At 16.7% G+C, this 16,075-nt stretch overlaps 2 protein-coding genes across 2 annotated transcripts, besides 27 other annotated features; one reads left to right on the top strand and one right to left on the bottom strand. All coding sequences in view use genetic code 6, as the record gives it.

Annotated features, from left to right (window-relative positions):
* Positions 1-255: 255 nt before the first annotated feature.
* Positions 256-301: a microsatellite.
* Positions 282-323: a microsatellite.
* Positions 324-762: 439 nt separating this feature from the next.
* Positions 763-817: a microsatellite.
* Positions 818-1,103: 286 nt separating this feature from the next.
* Positions 1,104-1,146: a microsatellite.
* Positions 1,112-1,149: a microsatellite.
* Positions 1,150-1,363: 214 nt separating this feature from the next.
* Positions 1,364-1,405: a microsatellite.
* Positions 1,406-1,570: 165 nt separating this feature from the next.
* Positions 1,571-1,653: a microsatellite.
* Positions 1,654-4,420: 2,767 nt separating this feature from the next.
* Positions 4,421-4,481: a microsatellite.
* Positions 4,482-5,009: 528 nt separating this feature from the next.
* Positions 5,010-5,048: a microsatellite.
* A 77-nt stretch (positions 5,049-5,125) lies between these two features.
* IMG5_185050 (hypothetical protein) lies at positions 5,126-8,223 on the bottom strand (the record flags this gene model as incomplete). The annotated part of the gene is made up of 3 exons (XM_004027299.1): positions 5,126-6,636; positions 6,729-6,962; positions 7,290-8,223. 3 exons carry the CDS (start codon positions 8,221-8,223, stop codon positions 5,126-5,128), a joined length of 2,679 nt encoding a protein of 892 aa, XP_004027348.1.
* Positions 7,265-7,323: a microsatellite.
* A 5-nt stretch (positions 8,224-8,228) lies between the features above and the next one.
* Positions 8,229-8,281: a microsatellite.
* Positions 8,281-8,347: a microsatellite.
* Positions 8,304-8,339: a microsatellite.
* A 96-nt stretch (positions 8,348-8,443) lies between the features above and the next one.
* Positions 8,444-8,488: a microsatellite.
* An 81-nt stretch (positions 8,489-8,569) lies between these two features.
* Positions 8,570-8,633: a microsatellite.
* Positions 8,594-8,632: a microsatellite.
* Positions 8,597-8,632: a microsatellite.
* An 841-nt stretch (positions 8,634-9,474) lies between the features above and the next one.
* On the top strand, positions 9,475-11,529 carry IMG5_185040 (major facilitator superfamily protein, putative; the record flags this gene model as incomplete). Its single annotated transcript, XM_004027298.1, has 3 exons — positions 9,475-9,742; positions 10,097-10,634; positions 11,511-11,529. The coding sequence occupies 3 exons, from the start codon at positions 9,475-9,477 to the stop codon at positions 11,527-11,529; spliced, it is 825 nt and encodes a 274-aa protein (XP_004027347.1).
* Positions 11,530-11,584: 55 nt separating this feature from the next.
* Positions 11,585-11,693: a microsatellite.
* Positions 11,593-11,625: a microsatellite.
* A 421-nt stretch (positions 11,694-12,114) lies between the features above and the next one.
* Positions 12,115-12,165: a microsatellite.
* A 1,683-nt stretch (positions 12,166-13,848) lies between these two features.
* Positions 13,849-13,888: a microsatellite.
* A 299-nt stretch (positions 13,889-14,187) lies between these two features.
* Positions 14,188-14,213: a microsatellite.
* A 201-nt stretch (positions 14,214-14,414) lies between these two features.
* Positions 14,415-14,440: a microsatellite.
* A 974-nt stretch (positions 14,441-15,414) lies between these two features.
* Positions 15,415-15,486: a microsatellite.
* Positions 15,415-15,511: a microsatellite.
* Positions 15,416-15,485: a microsatellite.
* Positions 15,426-15,502: a microsatellite.
* Positions 15,512-16,075: the final 564 nt, after the last annotated feature.

Genomic DNA, 16,075 nt, shown 5'->3' with positions numbered 1-16,075 from the left:
AATTTTTATTACGATAAATTTCAAAATAAATATTTAAAAAAATTAAACTTATTAATATTATTATTTTTAATTTTATATTAATTTAGAAATTGTTTATATTTTTTTTTATTATAAATCAAAAAATATAATAAAATTTTTCATTATTTAAAAGTATATCATAACATAAAATGAAATTTAGATAAAACATTAAATAAAAAATATTTTATTTTTATATTTAAATTTTTTACATAAATATAAAAGTTGTTAACCTGATTTTATTAATATTAATATTAATATTAAATTATATATATATATTATATATATATATTTATATATATATATATTTGTTTTCATTTTTATATTGTATTATAAATTATAATAGTATTGTATAATTAATAAATTAAAAACTTTTTGAATATTAACTATTTGTATATTTTTTTTTTTTCGAATTAGTTAAACGGAAACATATAAATAGTGAATATAGAAAATAATGAAAAATGAGTGCTCATAAATGAAATTAGGAAGAATAGATTAAATTATAACTTTATAGTAATCTAAGATATTAATTATAATTAAGGAAAATAAATAAAATAAAAATATTCAATGTGTAATTTTCTTGTTTATAATCGTTTATTTTATAATATGTTGAACAGGTTAAAAATTATAAGATCAAACTATATTTAATGTAAATTATTTAGTAAATTTTTATTAGTTTTCTTAATTAAAGAAGATAAAATAAAAATAGTTTATAATTATTTTATATAATATTTTCATTTTGTTATAAAAATTATTAAATATCAATCATAAAATTATAAATAAATCTAAATTTTATAAATATTTTAAAATATATGTGATTAACATACCTTCCAAACTCTTTTTATTCACTATATATTTCAATTGTTAATAAAAACAAGTAATAAATATTATTTTTAACAAAATAACATAATGAATTTAATATAAATTAATAAAAAATGAATTAAATTTTAAAAATAAAGATATTTTCTTATTATAAAAAAGAAAAAATATAATTATAAACTTTCAAAAAAACCAAAAAAATAATAATATGAATAAAAAATATAAATAAGGAAAAATTAAAATAAAATATTTTTTGTTTGATAAATGTTTATTTATATTTTAAAATATTAATTTTTAAAGATATATATTTTTTAATTTTTACAATTAATAACAAAACTTTAAAAAATTATGTGTGATTGATGTGAAATTGTTAATACAAAAATATATTAAAAATAAATTAATAGATATTTTTTATAAAGATATTTAAAAAAAAAATTAATTAAAATGTTTAGAACCTAAAAAGAAATATTTTTATTTTTTAAGGTTTTATTGAAAAAAAATTATAAAAACTATAATAAAATATTTCAAATAAAGTTCAAATAAATTATTAAATTAATAATAAATTTATTAATATAAAATTTAAGATTTTTTTATTTAATAAAAATAAATTTATTTAAATTATAAAACAAAAAAATATTTTCAATAAATAAATTAATAAAAGATTGAATTATATTTATTTTATTTCAGATATTGATAAATTGATTTAGTCGTATTTAAAAATAATATACGTATTTAATTTTTTTATTTTTATTATTATATATATAGATATTTTTTTTTATTTTTATTTTTATTTGTAATATGTTCTTTTTAATTATTTATCACGTTTTATTTTATATTATATATAATTATATGTTATGTTTATATTATTAAATCATGGTTTATTATTTTTAATATTTTATATTATAAATATGTGTTTGTAAATTAAGAAAATCAATATTTTATATTTTTTCTAATTATCTCACATTAATAACAAATTAAGAATAATTAGAAAAATACTATTTATTATTTAAATTAATAATAAAAAAATGTATTAAAGCCAAAAAATTTATTTATGCAAAATAAAATCATTAAAATTTTTAAATCGTATAGATTTAACTTATATAATTTTTTTTATCATAGATGGTTTTTAAATAAAATAAATCTAAATTAATTTATAAGAATTTTAATAAGACAATGTTTTGTCCAAAAACTAATTAAAATGTATTAAAGAATAATAATTTTTTGGAATTAATTTATTTTTAGTAATAGTTTATATTGATTTAATTTTAAATATATTGAGATTAGTATTCTTTTTTTAAAAAAATAGTAAATTTTGCAAAGAAATAATATATAGTTAGCAATTTTAAAGTTTTTTAAATATTATAGATAATTTTATACATTTTTATCAACTTCTGTAAAGCAATATTTGCTTCATATTTTTTTGTATATTAACAATTTTTAGTAAAAATATTCTTTTTGTAAAAGATGCAAATATAAAATAAGTTTTTTTATAAATTTCAACAATTTTTTTCTGTTTATTATTTTACATAGTGATTGATGAATGGTAATATTTAAATGTTTGCATTTTAATTTTGGAGACTGTTTGTATTATATATTCAATAAAGAAATTATTAAAAAAAAAATAAGAAAAAAACTTTAAAATAAAAATACATAAAACAATAATTACCTAAGAAAAAATCTAAAAAGAAGTTTAATTCGAAAATACAGCCTAATAAATCATTAAAGATTTTGAAAAATTTATTAATATTACAAACTAGAAAGTGGATTTATAAAACATAAATAATAAAAAAAAATATAGATAAAGAAACATAAAATCAAATACAGAAGGAAAATTAAAAAAATCAATATCAGACAGTGATATTTATTTTAGAAAGAAATTCCTTTCCTATTAATAAAGTATGCACTAGAAGTTATTTAATATAAACACTTTTACAGAATAAGAGCACGAAAATATACATGACATAAATAATGTTTGTACGATTTTATTCGAAATAATTAATGAAGGAATAATTATTTTTAACTTCGAAACTCAAAATTTCTAATTAAATCGTGCTTTGAAGAATTTTTTTAAAGCCCAAAATGATTAGGACTGTTTAAATAAGATTTTATCTTTAAAAAATGCTTTAAAATAATTAAATAAAAAATAAATGCCTTAATCAAATGATTCCTATAAAGAAATGCCCACTCGAAGTGATAGTAATATGTTCTGTTTGAGTAATATTCAAAACGATAGTTTTCAGAGTCGAAAAGACACTAATGGAAAATTTAAAAGCTCTACTTTTTAAAGAACAAAAACTGACTAAGTAAACTGTGTTATTAACATAGAGGAGAATAAAAAAAAAAAAATTAACAAGGCAAAGTCTTTAATAAGTATTAAAAATAAAACTAATATATAATAAGATAATAACGAAACTTTAAATGAGAAAAAAAAAATGAAAATGACCTTTAATTTATCTAAATGTGATGATGTTGAAAAATAATTCGAAGAAATACATAAATAAATTAAAAATATTTAATTAGATTAGTCTAATTAGAAAATAGGATTATAAGGCATTTAATATAAAATGCTATGTAAATTACCTAAAGATACAGTCAATAATAATGAAAAAAAAATTGTTGAAATCGCCTTTATACCTTTCGTTTCAAAGAACTAAACTTATCTTACTTTGATTGTAAAAGACGTTACTCATTTTAATTATATAAAAATGCTTAAACATAATAATAATAATTAATCGAAAATGTTAAATTATGTAGTACATGATATTAGATCTCCACTAAATAGTACTATAAATTATCTTTATTTGGCAAAAGAATTGGTCAATTAGAAAATACTTGAGTAGTTTATTCAACCGGCTTTAAATAGTGCTTAAATGTTGAATATTTTAGTATAGGATTTATTAGATTTGGCATAAATGAATTCGGGGAAATTTAAAATTAATATATAGAAGTTTTTAGTCAAAGATTTAATATAGGATATAATTTAAGCAATGGAAATTTAAATCTAAGCAAAGTTTTAGAATATGGTTTAGCTAAAATTTGAGATTGATTTACAAATTCCGAAATTAATTTATTCTGATTATTTCAGGGTTAAATAAATTCTGATTAATTTGATAGGAAATTCAATCAAATTTACTTAAAAAGGATTTATTATTTTAGAAATGAAACTATACTCAAAAAATCTAATAAAAATATCTGTAAAAGACACTGGAATAGGAATAAATGAAAAAGATTAAAAAAGACTTTTTTAAGAATTTTCTAAAATAGAAAATATATAAACAGAATAATTAAACCCGAAAGGTATTGGATTAGGTCTTGTAATTAGTAATATGCTTGCAGCTAGTCTTTCTGGAATTAATAAAGGAATATAAGTAGTTTCAGAAGAAGGAAAAGGAAGCGAATTTTTTTTTTTTTTGTAAAACTAAATAATTTTTAGTGAAGACTAAAAACATTTTAAATAAATAGAATTTTCTAAATTGACATAAAAAAAATATTTTTTAAAAAAATAAACATAGTATGTTATAGAAAAATAATAATAAATAGAGAATGCCAATATACCTATAACTTCATTTGATGAAGCTTCATTCTTTAATTATAATAATAATAATAATAATAATAATAATAATAATAATAATAATAATAATAATAATGCTATTAATTATCTAAATAATTATAACGCTTTATCTGATAAAATTCTTATGAATTAAGAAAATAGTATACATATATTAATTGCTGATGACGATTATGGGTCAGTAAATTCTCTTGCTTTACTTTTTAAATGTAAATTTGGTATACTTGTAGATTAAGTTTTTAACGGATAAGAATGCATTATGAAATTGGTTGATAAAGTAATTTTAAAATAATAAATATATTAGTTTGTTTTAATTGATCTTAATATGCCTGATTATGATGGGTTTTAAACTTTAGAAAGTGCTTAAAAGATTGTTCAAAATTGTTAAAACAAACCTAGTTTCGTAGCCTGTTCAGGTGAAAGCGATGAATGTACTAAATAATAATGTTTAAAAGCTGGTTTTTGTTATTATTTAGAAAAACCTGTTAATTTTTAATAATTAACTAAATTAATATAAAAAATATGAAAAATATATTATATATAAAAAAATAATTTTTTCTAGTTATTGTTATAATTTATAATTATTACATAATTAATGAATATAGTTTAAAGTAAATATATTAATATAAAATAAATTATTGATATATATATATATATATTTATATTTTTTTTTCTAATAAATAATAAAAATTCTATATTACATATTTTTTTATTTTATTTTTTTCATAATTTTCTAGCTCCTTCCCATTTAGGAGGTGGTTGAAAATTAAAATCTGAAATATATTAATATAAATACAGTGAAGGGTAATCTATATAATTAAATTCTTAGAAAAAATTTATAGTTTAAAGGAAAAAATACTTCGCCTCAATCCATTTTCCTTAAAAATATAATTAAATAGCCTAATTCCATAAAGAATAAAAATAAGGATTTTATATAAATAAAAGTCTTATTTTTTATATATTTTTATCTTTTAGAAAGATATCTAAAGATGAAACTTTCCTTTATTAAATATTTTCTTTGAATTGTTTCCGTTGTATTTTGTGCAAAACCTTACTTTTTTTTATTAAACTAGAACTTAAATGTGATTTATCGAATTTATCAAATCCATAGTAATTATATAAGTACAAATCTATGGTATATATATTCACTTTATATTTATTTAAATATATTCTGTCCACTATCCTCATCATTTTTTGGCATTCTTTTGAAAGATGTGTATACATATTTGCACTAAGTAATATCTAAGTCCCATATTAAGAATTATATTAAGCCAAATTTTTAGAAATATTGACTGTTTTTCCTAAATAAAGTGCATCTATTTTATAATTAGAGCCTATAGTACATTAAATAGCCCATCCAACATGTAACCCGTAATAAATTTAGAGTTTAAACTTATTATAATGCTACCTTATTTTCTTGGAATCTTTAATAGCCATCAAAGTCTTGATTACAGAATAAATTGGAAGTTCATAAAGGCTTTAATTTAATTAATTTTTAGAGGAGATTTTCCATACTAAAAGAAAAGAATTCCCTAAATTTTAATTAGATTCCCCGGATAAAGAATCAGTGACTGTATGTACAATTTAGGCTATATTATTTATAAAAAAAAGGACATCTTATTGTAAAATATTGATTATTTTTTCGAAATTATAGATTTAGCATTAAACGAATACTCCAATGAATTTTTTTCCGGGAAAAAAAAGATTAATATCACCTGTTTTTGATATATTTTTTGATATTATATTAGAGCCAGTTTCACCAAAACTCATTACAAGTAATTTTCCTATTTTTATTATTAGATTTTCTAAAATTGCTGTTTCAAATTTTTAAATTTCCTGGCTTTTTTTATAATCGCTTTTATCTTTTTTATTCTTTAATTGTTCCAATATTAAAGTTTCTGTTTCTTCTATTTCTATCGCCTATAGGGGATTTTGGGAAATTCGGTATAATTTTTTCATAATATTAGAAATCGGTTATAATACGTATTTTTCTACATCAACTGAAAAAGAATTAGCTGCATAACCTAAAATTAAAGATACAAAAATAGTCCTAACAATTCCTAAAATAGCATTTAGCTCACTGTCAATTGTTTTATCAATTATTATAAAACCGGCTAGAATACCTTAATTGTCGTAAAATGTATAGTAGTAAATGTCTTCGTGACGGAATTTCTCAAGTTCTTAATCAGTTTCAGCTTCATTAGAATTTATAGGATATTTTTTACAACATTAATCTTATATTCCCTTTATTATTTTAAATATATTTTAGTCTTGTTATTTTTTATATTTATATTTACTTAAATTTCTAAAAAAATTATTGGATAACGAGTACTTTAGTGAAATGAAATATATTTATCGAATAAAATTTTAGTTTTATCTATTTAACTTTTTTAATAAAAATCATAAATACAAGCTAATGAATTATCGTAGCTAGTAATTTCTTCTTTATATGTTTCAATTGAAAAAATGGGAACAGTCATAATTATTGAAAGTACTAATAAAATAACTCTTTTGTAAGTCAATTCTTAAAGTTTGATCCCTATTTTTGATTATGCAGAGACTGTAAGTTTTTCAGTAATTTATTTTTATGTTTCATCTTAATTGTCATATTGTAAATTATTGCTTCTTAAATCATCAGTTACTTAATTATTTTTATAATTAAATAAATCTTTAGAATCTTATTTATTTATTTGGACTTTTCTATTTCCATGTTATTCTTATATTTTATTATTTATATTAAATTCATTATTATCAATATTTTTTATTTCATTATTATTGTTTTCATTTTTTTAAAACTTATTTGAATTAATTTTATTCTTTTCACTATTCTCATTTTTATTTTCATTATAATTATTCTTTTCGCTTTTATTATTTTCATTTATTTCACTATAATCATTTCTTTCATTATTATCATTTTCTTTATATTAAATAGTTTATTTATTATGAATTTCTTCCGTATTTAATGACTGCAGTTTAAGTGAAATATAATTCATATTTTTTTATTTACATACATAGGAATTTTGGAAATATATATATCTAAAATTAGTATCGATTTTTTCCATTTATTTTTTCTATTTTATAAGTTTTTAAATCCTATTTTTTAATATTAATTTATGCACCTTCGCTTAAAATTATGTTTTAGGTTTTTAAAGTTTAATTATTTATTAATTCTTTCCAATATTCTATTATTCTTCCTCCAGTTTTTTTAAATTCTAGCTTTAAATTTATAATGCCTATTATGCGTGTTTATATAATTTAACTAACCGAACTAAACGGACTATTCTAACTATCCTTCCCGCTTTAGTACCTACCCTTGATGCTTTTCCAGCTTTAGAAAGTTAGCTAGAAGATGATGTTGAAGTAGCACTATGATTATCGAAGAAATACTCGACTACCCATCCAATATCTAATAAAAGAGAAATTGTAGCTACAGTATCTAAATAAAAGAAAAAACTATTAAAATAATTTTTTTAACAGATTGATGCTAATATTATTTCAGTACTAAAAATTATAATGGATATTATATATAGTATCCAAAAAATTTCATCTTTTTCTTTATCAGTTATAAAAACTCGAATGTCATCACCAAATAAGGCATATATAGTAAATGTAGTAACTAATATTAATACATAAAATGATTCTAATATTTCATCCATTTTATGTTTAATTTTTTAAATTAAATAGTCTTTTTTTTAATTTTTTAGATTTGAAAATGCACTTAAGTTTTAACTAGGAAGTTATACAATTTTTTTTTTTTGGGTAAATAAATTTGAAATTTATTTACGAAAATTATTTATATTTTAGGCAGAATATGTTTACATTTTATTATATATATATATTTATATATATATATATATATATATATATATATATATATATTTATTTTAATTTTACTTACTTATTTTTATTATTTTTTATTTATTAGTTTTTTTTTATTTTTATTTAATTTTAAAGGCTTATTTTTTCATAATATTAGTTTTTTTAAAAAAAATATATATAAAAATAAAAAACTAGTATTAAAGTATTTTTAAAATTTTTTTATTTATTATTTTTTCTAAGTATTTTATTATTTTAACTGATTATTTTTTAATTATATTAATAAATTACTAAGAGTTATTTTCAATACCCTTAACTTATGATTTTAAATTTAATATGTTATTTTTATATTATATAAAAAAATTATAAATTTATTAAATATAAAATAAAATATATAAAATAAATATAAAAATATTTATATATTTTACTTTAATTTTATTTTATATATTTAATTTTTAAAACTTAATATAATTTATAAAATTATTTTATAATTTATTTAAAAGCGAACATTAATATTTATTAAAAATATTTTATAATATAATTTTATTGTCTACTTTCATAAAAATATATATTTTGAAAATAGCAAAAATATTAATCTTTTATTTTATAAATTTTTATAAATTTTGGATTAAATAAAATATATTCTATTTAAAATAAAAATACTTAAAATATTTATTTTTTATTTAGTATATGCTTTAATACTTTTTTTTCTCTATAACAAAAAACAAAACAAAATTCAATTATTAATAAATAAATTATTATCATATAAACTTTTTCTATAAACTATATTTTAAAACTTAACTTTATTTATATTTCGAGTGATTAATATTTGATAATCAAATATATTAACTTTATTTTTTTAATTAATAAAATAAATTAATACAAGTAATTATATATATTTTTGTTATAAATTTAAATAATAAAAATATTTATTGTTTTATTTTATTTAAAGAAAATATTTATTTATTTTATACTCATATTTATTTTATCATATTATTTAAATATTTAAATTTTCAAACTATGATTTTTTATATTTTATTTTTTTATAAATAAAATTTATTTCTTTTAATATAATTAAGGAAAAAAAAAAAAATCCAATAAATATAAATTTATTAAATTAAATATAAAAATTAAGAATCAAATTTATTTTTATTAAAATAAATATTTAAAAATAAAATAAATAAGTTAACATTACATAAAAAATTCAAAACAAAAACAAAAATTTCTTAAAAAAAAATAAATAAAAATAATAAAAAATGTCAAAATTACCTTCATATTAATCTAAAAAAGCTGCTTATAATTCTGTTTTCGGTGGATTTTTAATCCATATAATGATTGGGACTTTTTACTTATGGGGCAACATAAATACTTATATAACAAGTTACTTACGTTAATACAATCCTGACCTAACAATCGACACTTTGAATTCTAATTTTCCTTTTATGGGTTTAACATTAACTATATTTACCCCTTTTGGTTTATCCATAAGTTTTAAATTTGGTATCAAAAAAACATTATGGATTTGTACATTTTTATTTAGTTTTTCTGCTTTTTTATCTTCTTTTTAATAAAATTATATTAATTTTATAATTTCCTATGGAATTTTGTCCGGTGTATTTGCTGGTACTATTTATATGATCCCTTACTATATTGCTTATTCACATTTTCCTAAAAATAAGGGACTTGCAAGTGGCAGTATAAGTGCCGGATTTGGCCTTTCGACATTTATTTTTAGCTGGATAGTCTATTTTATTGTAAATCCAGATAATTAATAACCTATATACAATAATGAAACCAAAGAGAGTTATTTTTAAGAAGAAGTAGCTTCTAATGTACCTTTTTTGATGCGATTTTTGTCTCTTATTTTGTTAATAATAGGCTCTATTGGATGTTTTTTGATTGAAATTCCTGAAGAAAACGAGGGTGAAATTGACGAACTTTTAGACGAAAATGATTAAATGGAATCCTTAGTTGTCGAAGAATGTAAAGATATAAAAATGGGTTTAAAACCAAAACTTATTTATTATACATTGGGTTTAATGGTTTTTTATGCAGCCTAGGGTTAATTAACAATTGATAATTTTAAACCCATAGGTTAATAAATGGGTGGTTTTTCGGATATTTATTTAACTTTGGTTGGTAGTATAGCTAGTCTTTTTAATGGATTTGTGAGGATTGTTTGGGGGAAATTTTTGGATGTATATGGTTTTAAAAAGCTTGCGATTTTCAACTTAATTCTGGAGTTTATTTTTATGTTTTTTTTGATCTTCTTTTGTAGTTCAGAGATAGTTTTTATAATCTGTATATTAGGAATAATGGGCTGTTTTGGAGGCTGGAGTGCCAAAATGCCGGCTTTATTGGCTTAAATATACGGAAAATAAATCGGATCAAGTTTTTACGGAATTACAATTTAAGGGTAAATGATTGCATGTTGGTTTTAATTTTTTATTGTGAAATATTTTAGAATTGAATTCGGATGGGAATTTATTTTTTGTATATATTTAGGTATTATTTTATGTGGAATTTGGCTTACTTAGTAAGTTGATTTTAATGTTAATTGGAAATAGTATTATGAGGAAAAAGCTAAGAGTTTATATAGTATTAGAAGTATGCATTCGGCATCTAATTATAGTGATAAATAGAAGGCTTTAAGATAAATTAACGCAAATTTTGCGGAATCAGATAGGATTATGTGATTATTATTAAATGAATTATTATTTATTAATATATAATTTTTATATTTTATTTTTTTTGGAAATTATAGAAAAAATAAAATAAAAAAATTGTTATTAATAAATTTTTTTATATATCTTTTTATTTAATTTTAATAATTCTTTTTATTAAAAGAAAGTTAAAAATTTAATTATATTTTTCTTTTTTTATTTATTATTTATAAATATATATAATATAATTTTTATAATAAAAATTATTAATTCTTAACAAAAGAAAACGGCTAGTTTTATTAAAATATATCGTTATCTATAAACAAAAAACATCAAAATTATTTATTATCAATAAAAAAATATACATATAATAAAAAAATATAAAATGCTTAAAATATTAACATTGATAATAATTTTTTAATCATATATATTAAACATATAAATAAAAAAAGATTTCTAATAACTAATATAAGAATAAAGGCAAAAAATCAAAAATCAAAATTATGAAAACATTCAATTATAAAAAATTAATTAAATCAAAAAAAAAAAAATTCATATATTATAATAAACACAAATGAACAGTTTATTAGAAAATATAAATATATTGAACACAAATTTAAAAAATATAGACTTAGATAATCCGTTTGAGTAGATAAATAACAAGAAAAAAAAAAATTAAGTAAATATAGAAGATTCTTCAGATTAATAATTATAAAAAAAATAATAAATAAAAGAAATAATAAAAAATTAATAAAAATAATAAAATAAAAATAATAATAATAATAATAATAATAATAATAATAATAATAATAGTTAAGAATATATTAATAATTATCCTTACTATTAAGAAACTGATGATATAATTTTAGAAAATTAAAAAAATGAGAATTCTGTATAAGACATAATTAGTGTAATTCCATTTAATGATGATATAAATTTATAAAATTGTAATTCATAAAAAGAAGATTTTAATTTAGAAATAATGAACTGTTAAAATGACGAAGATAAAAATAATATAAGAATCGAATAAATAAATGACAAACCAATAATTAAATAAAATAAATACTTAGTGGCTTTATATTATGCTTTATTTTTGATTTTTGTTATATTTTTATTATTATTTTTATCTAAAATAAGTGATAAATGCATTATTTTTTAGAGAAATATTATATAAAGGCTATAAAGATTATTATTGTAGATGTTATAATTTTAATTACATTAAATATTTTAGTCTAGATATTATTTTATAATAAGTATTTAGATATTATTTAATCTAATTTTTTAACGTTTTCGCTTTTACAATTACTTTTGATATATTTGTATTTTTTTGGATTTTTTATGTCATTTTTATAGCTTTATTTTTGTAATAATTTACTAATGAATATAAAAAATATGAATTAAACTGGAGCAAAAGATACGAAATTTTAAACTAATTAAAAAAAGGGAATTTCTAAGATGAAAAAGAGCACTCTTTTCTCCTAAAAACCGTCTAATATTTTACCATAAAGGAAGATTTTATAATCCCAGTGTCCCATTTGCCTTATCTAGAGCCTATTATGTTACGAAATGATTTTAATTTTGAAGAATATATAGGTAGATGTCAGGCTAAATGTCTTATACAGTTATTTAGTATAAATTAAGGGAGTTTTTTAGGTGTATTAGTTTTCCTATTGGTATTTTATTTAATAAATTTAATCAATATATGGTATATAAAAATGATTTTATTCTTTTTGATTAGTTTAGGAAATTTTATTTTAAGCTTAATATTAAATATATAGTAATTAAGAATAATCGAGAATTTGATATTGAACTTAAACAGTACATAAGAATTAGAGGATTTGCATTTTTTGGGAAAAAAAAGCTTGATTTTTGTAAAAAAGTAATGTATCCTGAATATTTATTAAATATACATAAATACTAAAAAAAATATATAAGTAGACAAGAAAATATGTTTATTTTTAACGCAGTTTAATTTACAATAAGATTAATTCATTTATTGATTTTAAATTAATTTATTTGGATTATTGTTTTTGTGTTTATTTTTAGAATTTAGATTAAAAATAATATTTTTTGTTAGATTTTTTTCTCTTTGGAAGTTTTTTTGATATTTTTTTAATGTTTTATTATTTTACCCTTTTTTCTAAAAAAATATGCGATAAATTCCAATATTTAATAGTTAAAAAATGTCGAAATTATCGAAAAAATCATTTCAAATTAAAAAATTAAATTACGATTTCTTTCAGTAAATTTTACCGGTTTTTAAAGCATTTTGCTAGAATTAATTTCTTTTAGAAAAAAATAGTATTATTAAATATAGAGAATTTATAGTTTCTTAATTAAAGGAAATTTTCATTAAATAATAATCAGATATTATATGTTTGGCACATAAATTAGGATATAATGAAATTGAAGATGATGAACTTTATTATTTAGAATATGCTTGTACGGAATTATTAGATAAAAATATGAAAAGTCATATAAAAAATGAAGAGGAAAATTAAATAAATGTTTAAAATAATAATATAATTTAGAGTAAATAATTATTATTATTATTATTTTTATAAAAAAAAAAGAAAATAAGAAAAAGGATGATGAAAATGAAATCGAAAATAAAAATGATTAGGAAAAAATAAAAAATTTATAAAATTTTATTAATTATGAAAATTTACTTAATGCATGTTAGATTTTTAGTGAAGAGGTTAAATTAGATTCATATTATTATTCAAAAATCATTTTATAAAATATTTTCTCTTCTTAAAATTATATAAGCGTAAGCGAGTTCATTTCAACAATAAAATATATTTAAAAAAGTCTAAATAAAAAAGATCTTGATATTATTTTTAATGAGATAGAAAATATTTCTAATAAAAATTAAGAAGTAAGCATTAATTAAATATCATCTTATATAAGAGATTCTATAGAAGGACTTCCAAGATGATATATTTATATAAAATTTAAATATAAAAAATATATATTAATATATATATATTTATAAATATTAATATATTTATTTATAATTTTTCTTTTTTTATTTTTTTATCTGTATTTTTTTTATAAAATTTTTATATTTTTTTTATTTTTTATTAAAATACAAATTTTAAAAAACTACTTCATATAATGTTTTTTTTTTATTTTAAATTATTTAATGTTATTTTTTTTAAATAAACATAGTTATAAACTATTAATACAAATCAAATATTTATTTAATTAGTAATTTTTTTATTTTTTTATCATTAATCTTAAAATATTTAATTATATACATTTAATAAAGTATTTAAATCAATTTTACTCATATATTTTGATCTATTTTTTTTTTTTTTTTTTTTTTTTTTAATAAAATAAATCTATTTTTTACTTTTCAAAAATAAAAGCACTTTCTTTAATATCTCCGTATTATTTTTACCATTAAAAATATTATTTCCACATATCAATATCTTCAGAATACCATTAAGCTAATAAAATCCAATTTTTTTTAATTTCTTATTATTTATTTAACTATTTTATTGTTTATGTTTTTAAATAAAGACATAAAAATATATATATATATATATATATATATTATTATTACTTTTTATAATTCCTTTATATATAAAATATGTATATTTAAAGGACATTATTACTTTAATTTAATAGACTTTTCAATAAAATACAATTATTATTTTTAGCTTGAATTTTCTTTTAAAAACTCAAAAAACTAAGTGAGAATTTTTTCTAAGACATTTTTATTTAAAAGTAGAAATTAGTTTATTAAATTAAAAAATTTATTTTATTTTTATTCATCAAAGTTATTTTTTATTTAAATATTTAAATATTTTTCTAATAAAGTAAATTTAGCTTCTGCATTTAAGTTTTTTTATTTATTTAATTTTTCAGTTATTAATTCTATAGCTTTTTCTTAATTTTATAACAAAACAATTATATCAATTCTTTAATTAAATAATTAAATTTCATTTTAAATATCTTTTTAATTCTATTCGAAACTATAAAGTTAATTACTTATTTATTATAATACTTATTTAGTACAATCTATATTAAATAATTTAATATATTTAATCAAAATTTAAACATATTCATAACTTTCCAATAAAGATTCTTAAAAAAAATATTCGTTTATTAATTAAGAATTCTTTATTTATTGTTTTACTTCTTTAGATATTAAATTTTCTTATTATAATAGATAATTTAACAAAAATAAACTTAATTATTATTAATTAAAATGTTTTTAATTTTTAACATTTTATAAAAGTATTTCGAAATTGGAAACTTATGCAAAAGATTATTTAGCATTAAAATTGTTTTCTAATAAAATATATTGACCAATATAATTAATTTTATTATGATTATTATTTTCATTTTAAATAAAATTAAAAATATCTTATTTTATTCTTTTTTTTAATCCAATTAAATAATCAGAATCAATTTAATATAAAATATCTGAAAGTTAAAACGCAAATTCACAAATTTAAAAATTCTCACAAGCGATTTCATATAGAGTAGTTAATAATTATAAATCTTAAAAATATAATTATAAAAATATATAAATGTATATATATATATATATATATATATTATTTAAATTTATATGTATTTATATTTATATATATAATTGTATATATTTATAAATGTATATTTATTACTTTATTCCATATCTTCTGGATTCATATTTTCTAATTCTTACATTAATTTTTTTTCTTCTATTTCTTCATCAAATCCTATAAAATCTGATTCTTCAATTATTTTAGAATCTTTAGGAGTTTTATGTTTTTCTTTTAAAATTATTTATCTACTAATTACTTTTTTTATAAAAGTTATTTCATATTAGAAATATTCTAACCAAAACATAATGTTTTTATTATTTATTTTTAATGCTTTATAAAAAATTTTTCTTCCTTTAAATGGATTTCCATTTATTTCACTTTCATAATATACTGCTAATAACCATAAATCAAGAGAAAAAGGATTATACCTTAATGCAGTAGAAACTGCTTTAAAATAAGCTTTTTTAGATTAAATAAAATAACAAAAAGACAAATATTATTTCCACAAATCAATTCTATATTTATATTTATAAGTAGTTTTGTCCCATAATTAAATTATTCTTTTGACAACTATAAAAATATTATGTATATATATAATATATATATTTATTTAAATATATATATTTAGTTTTATTTTTATTATTACTTGAAAAATC

This window comes from Ichthyophthirius multifiliis (assembly GCF_000220395.1).
Source record: "Ichthyophthirius multifiliis unplaced genomic scaffold scaff_1120509251340, whole genome shotgun sequence".
In the NCBI taxonomy this organism is placed as follows: Eukaryota; Ciliophora; class Oligohymenophorea; order Hymenostomatida; genus Ichthyophthirius; species Ichthyophthirius multifiliis.
This window is presented reverse-complemented; position numbering and strand designations above follow the sequence as displayed.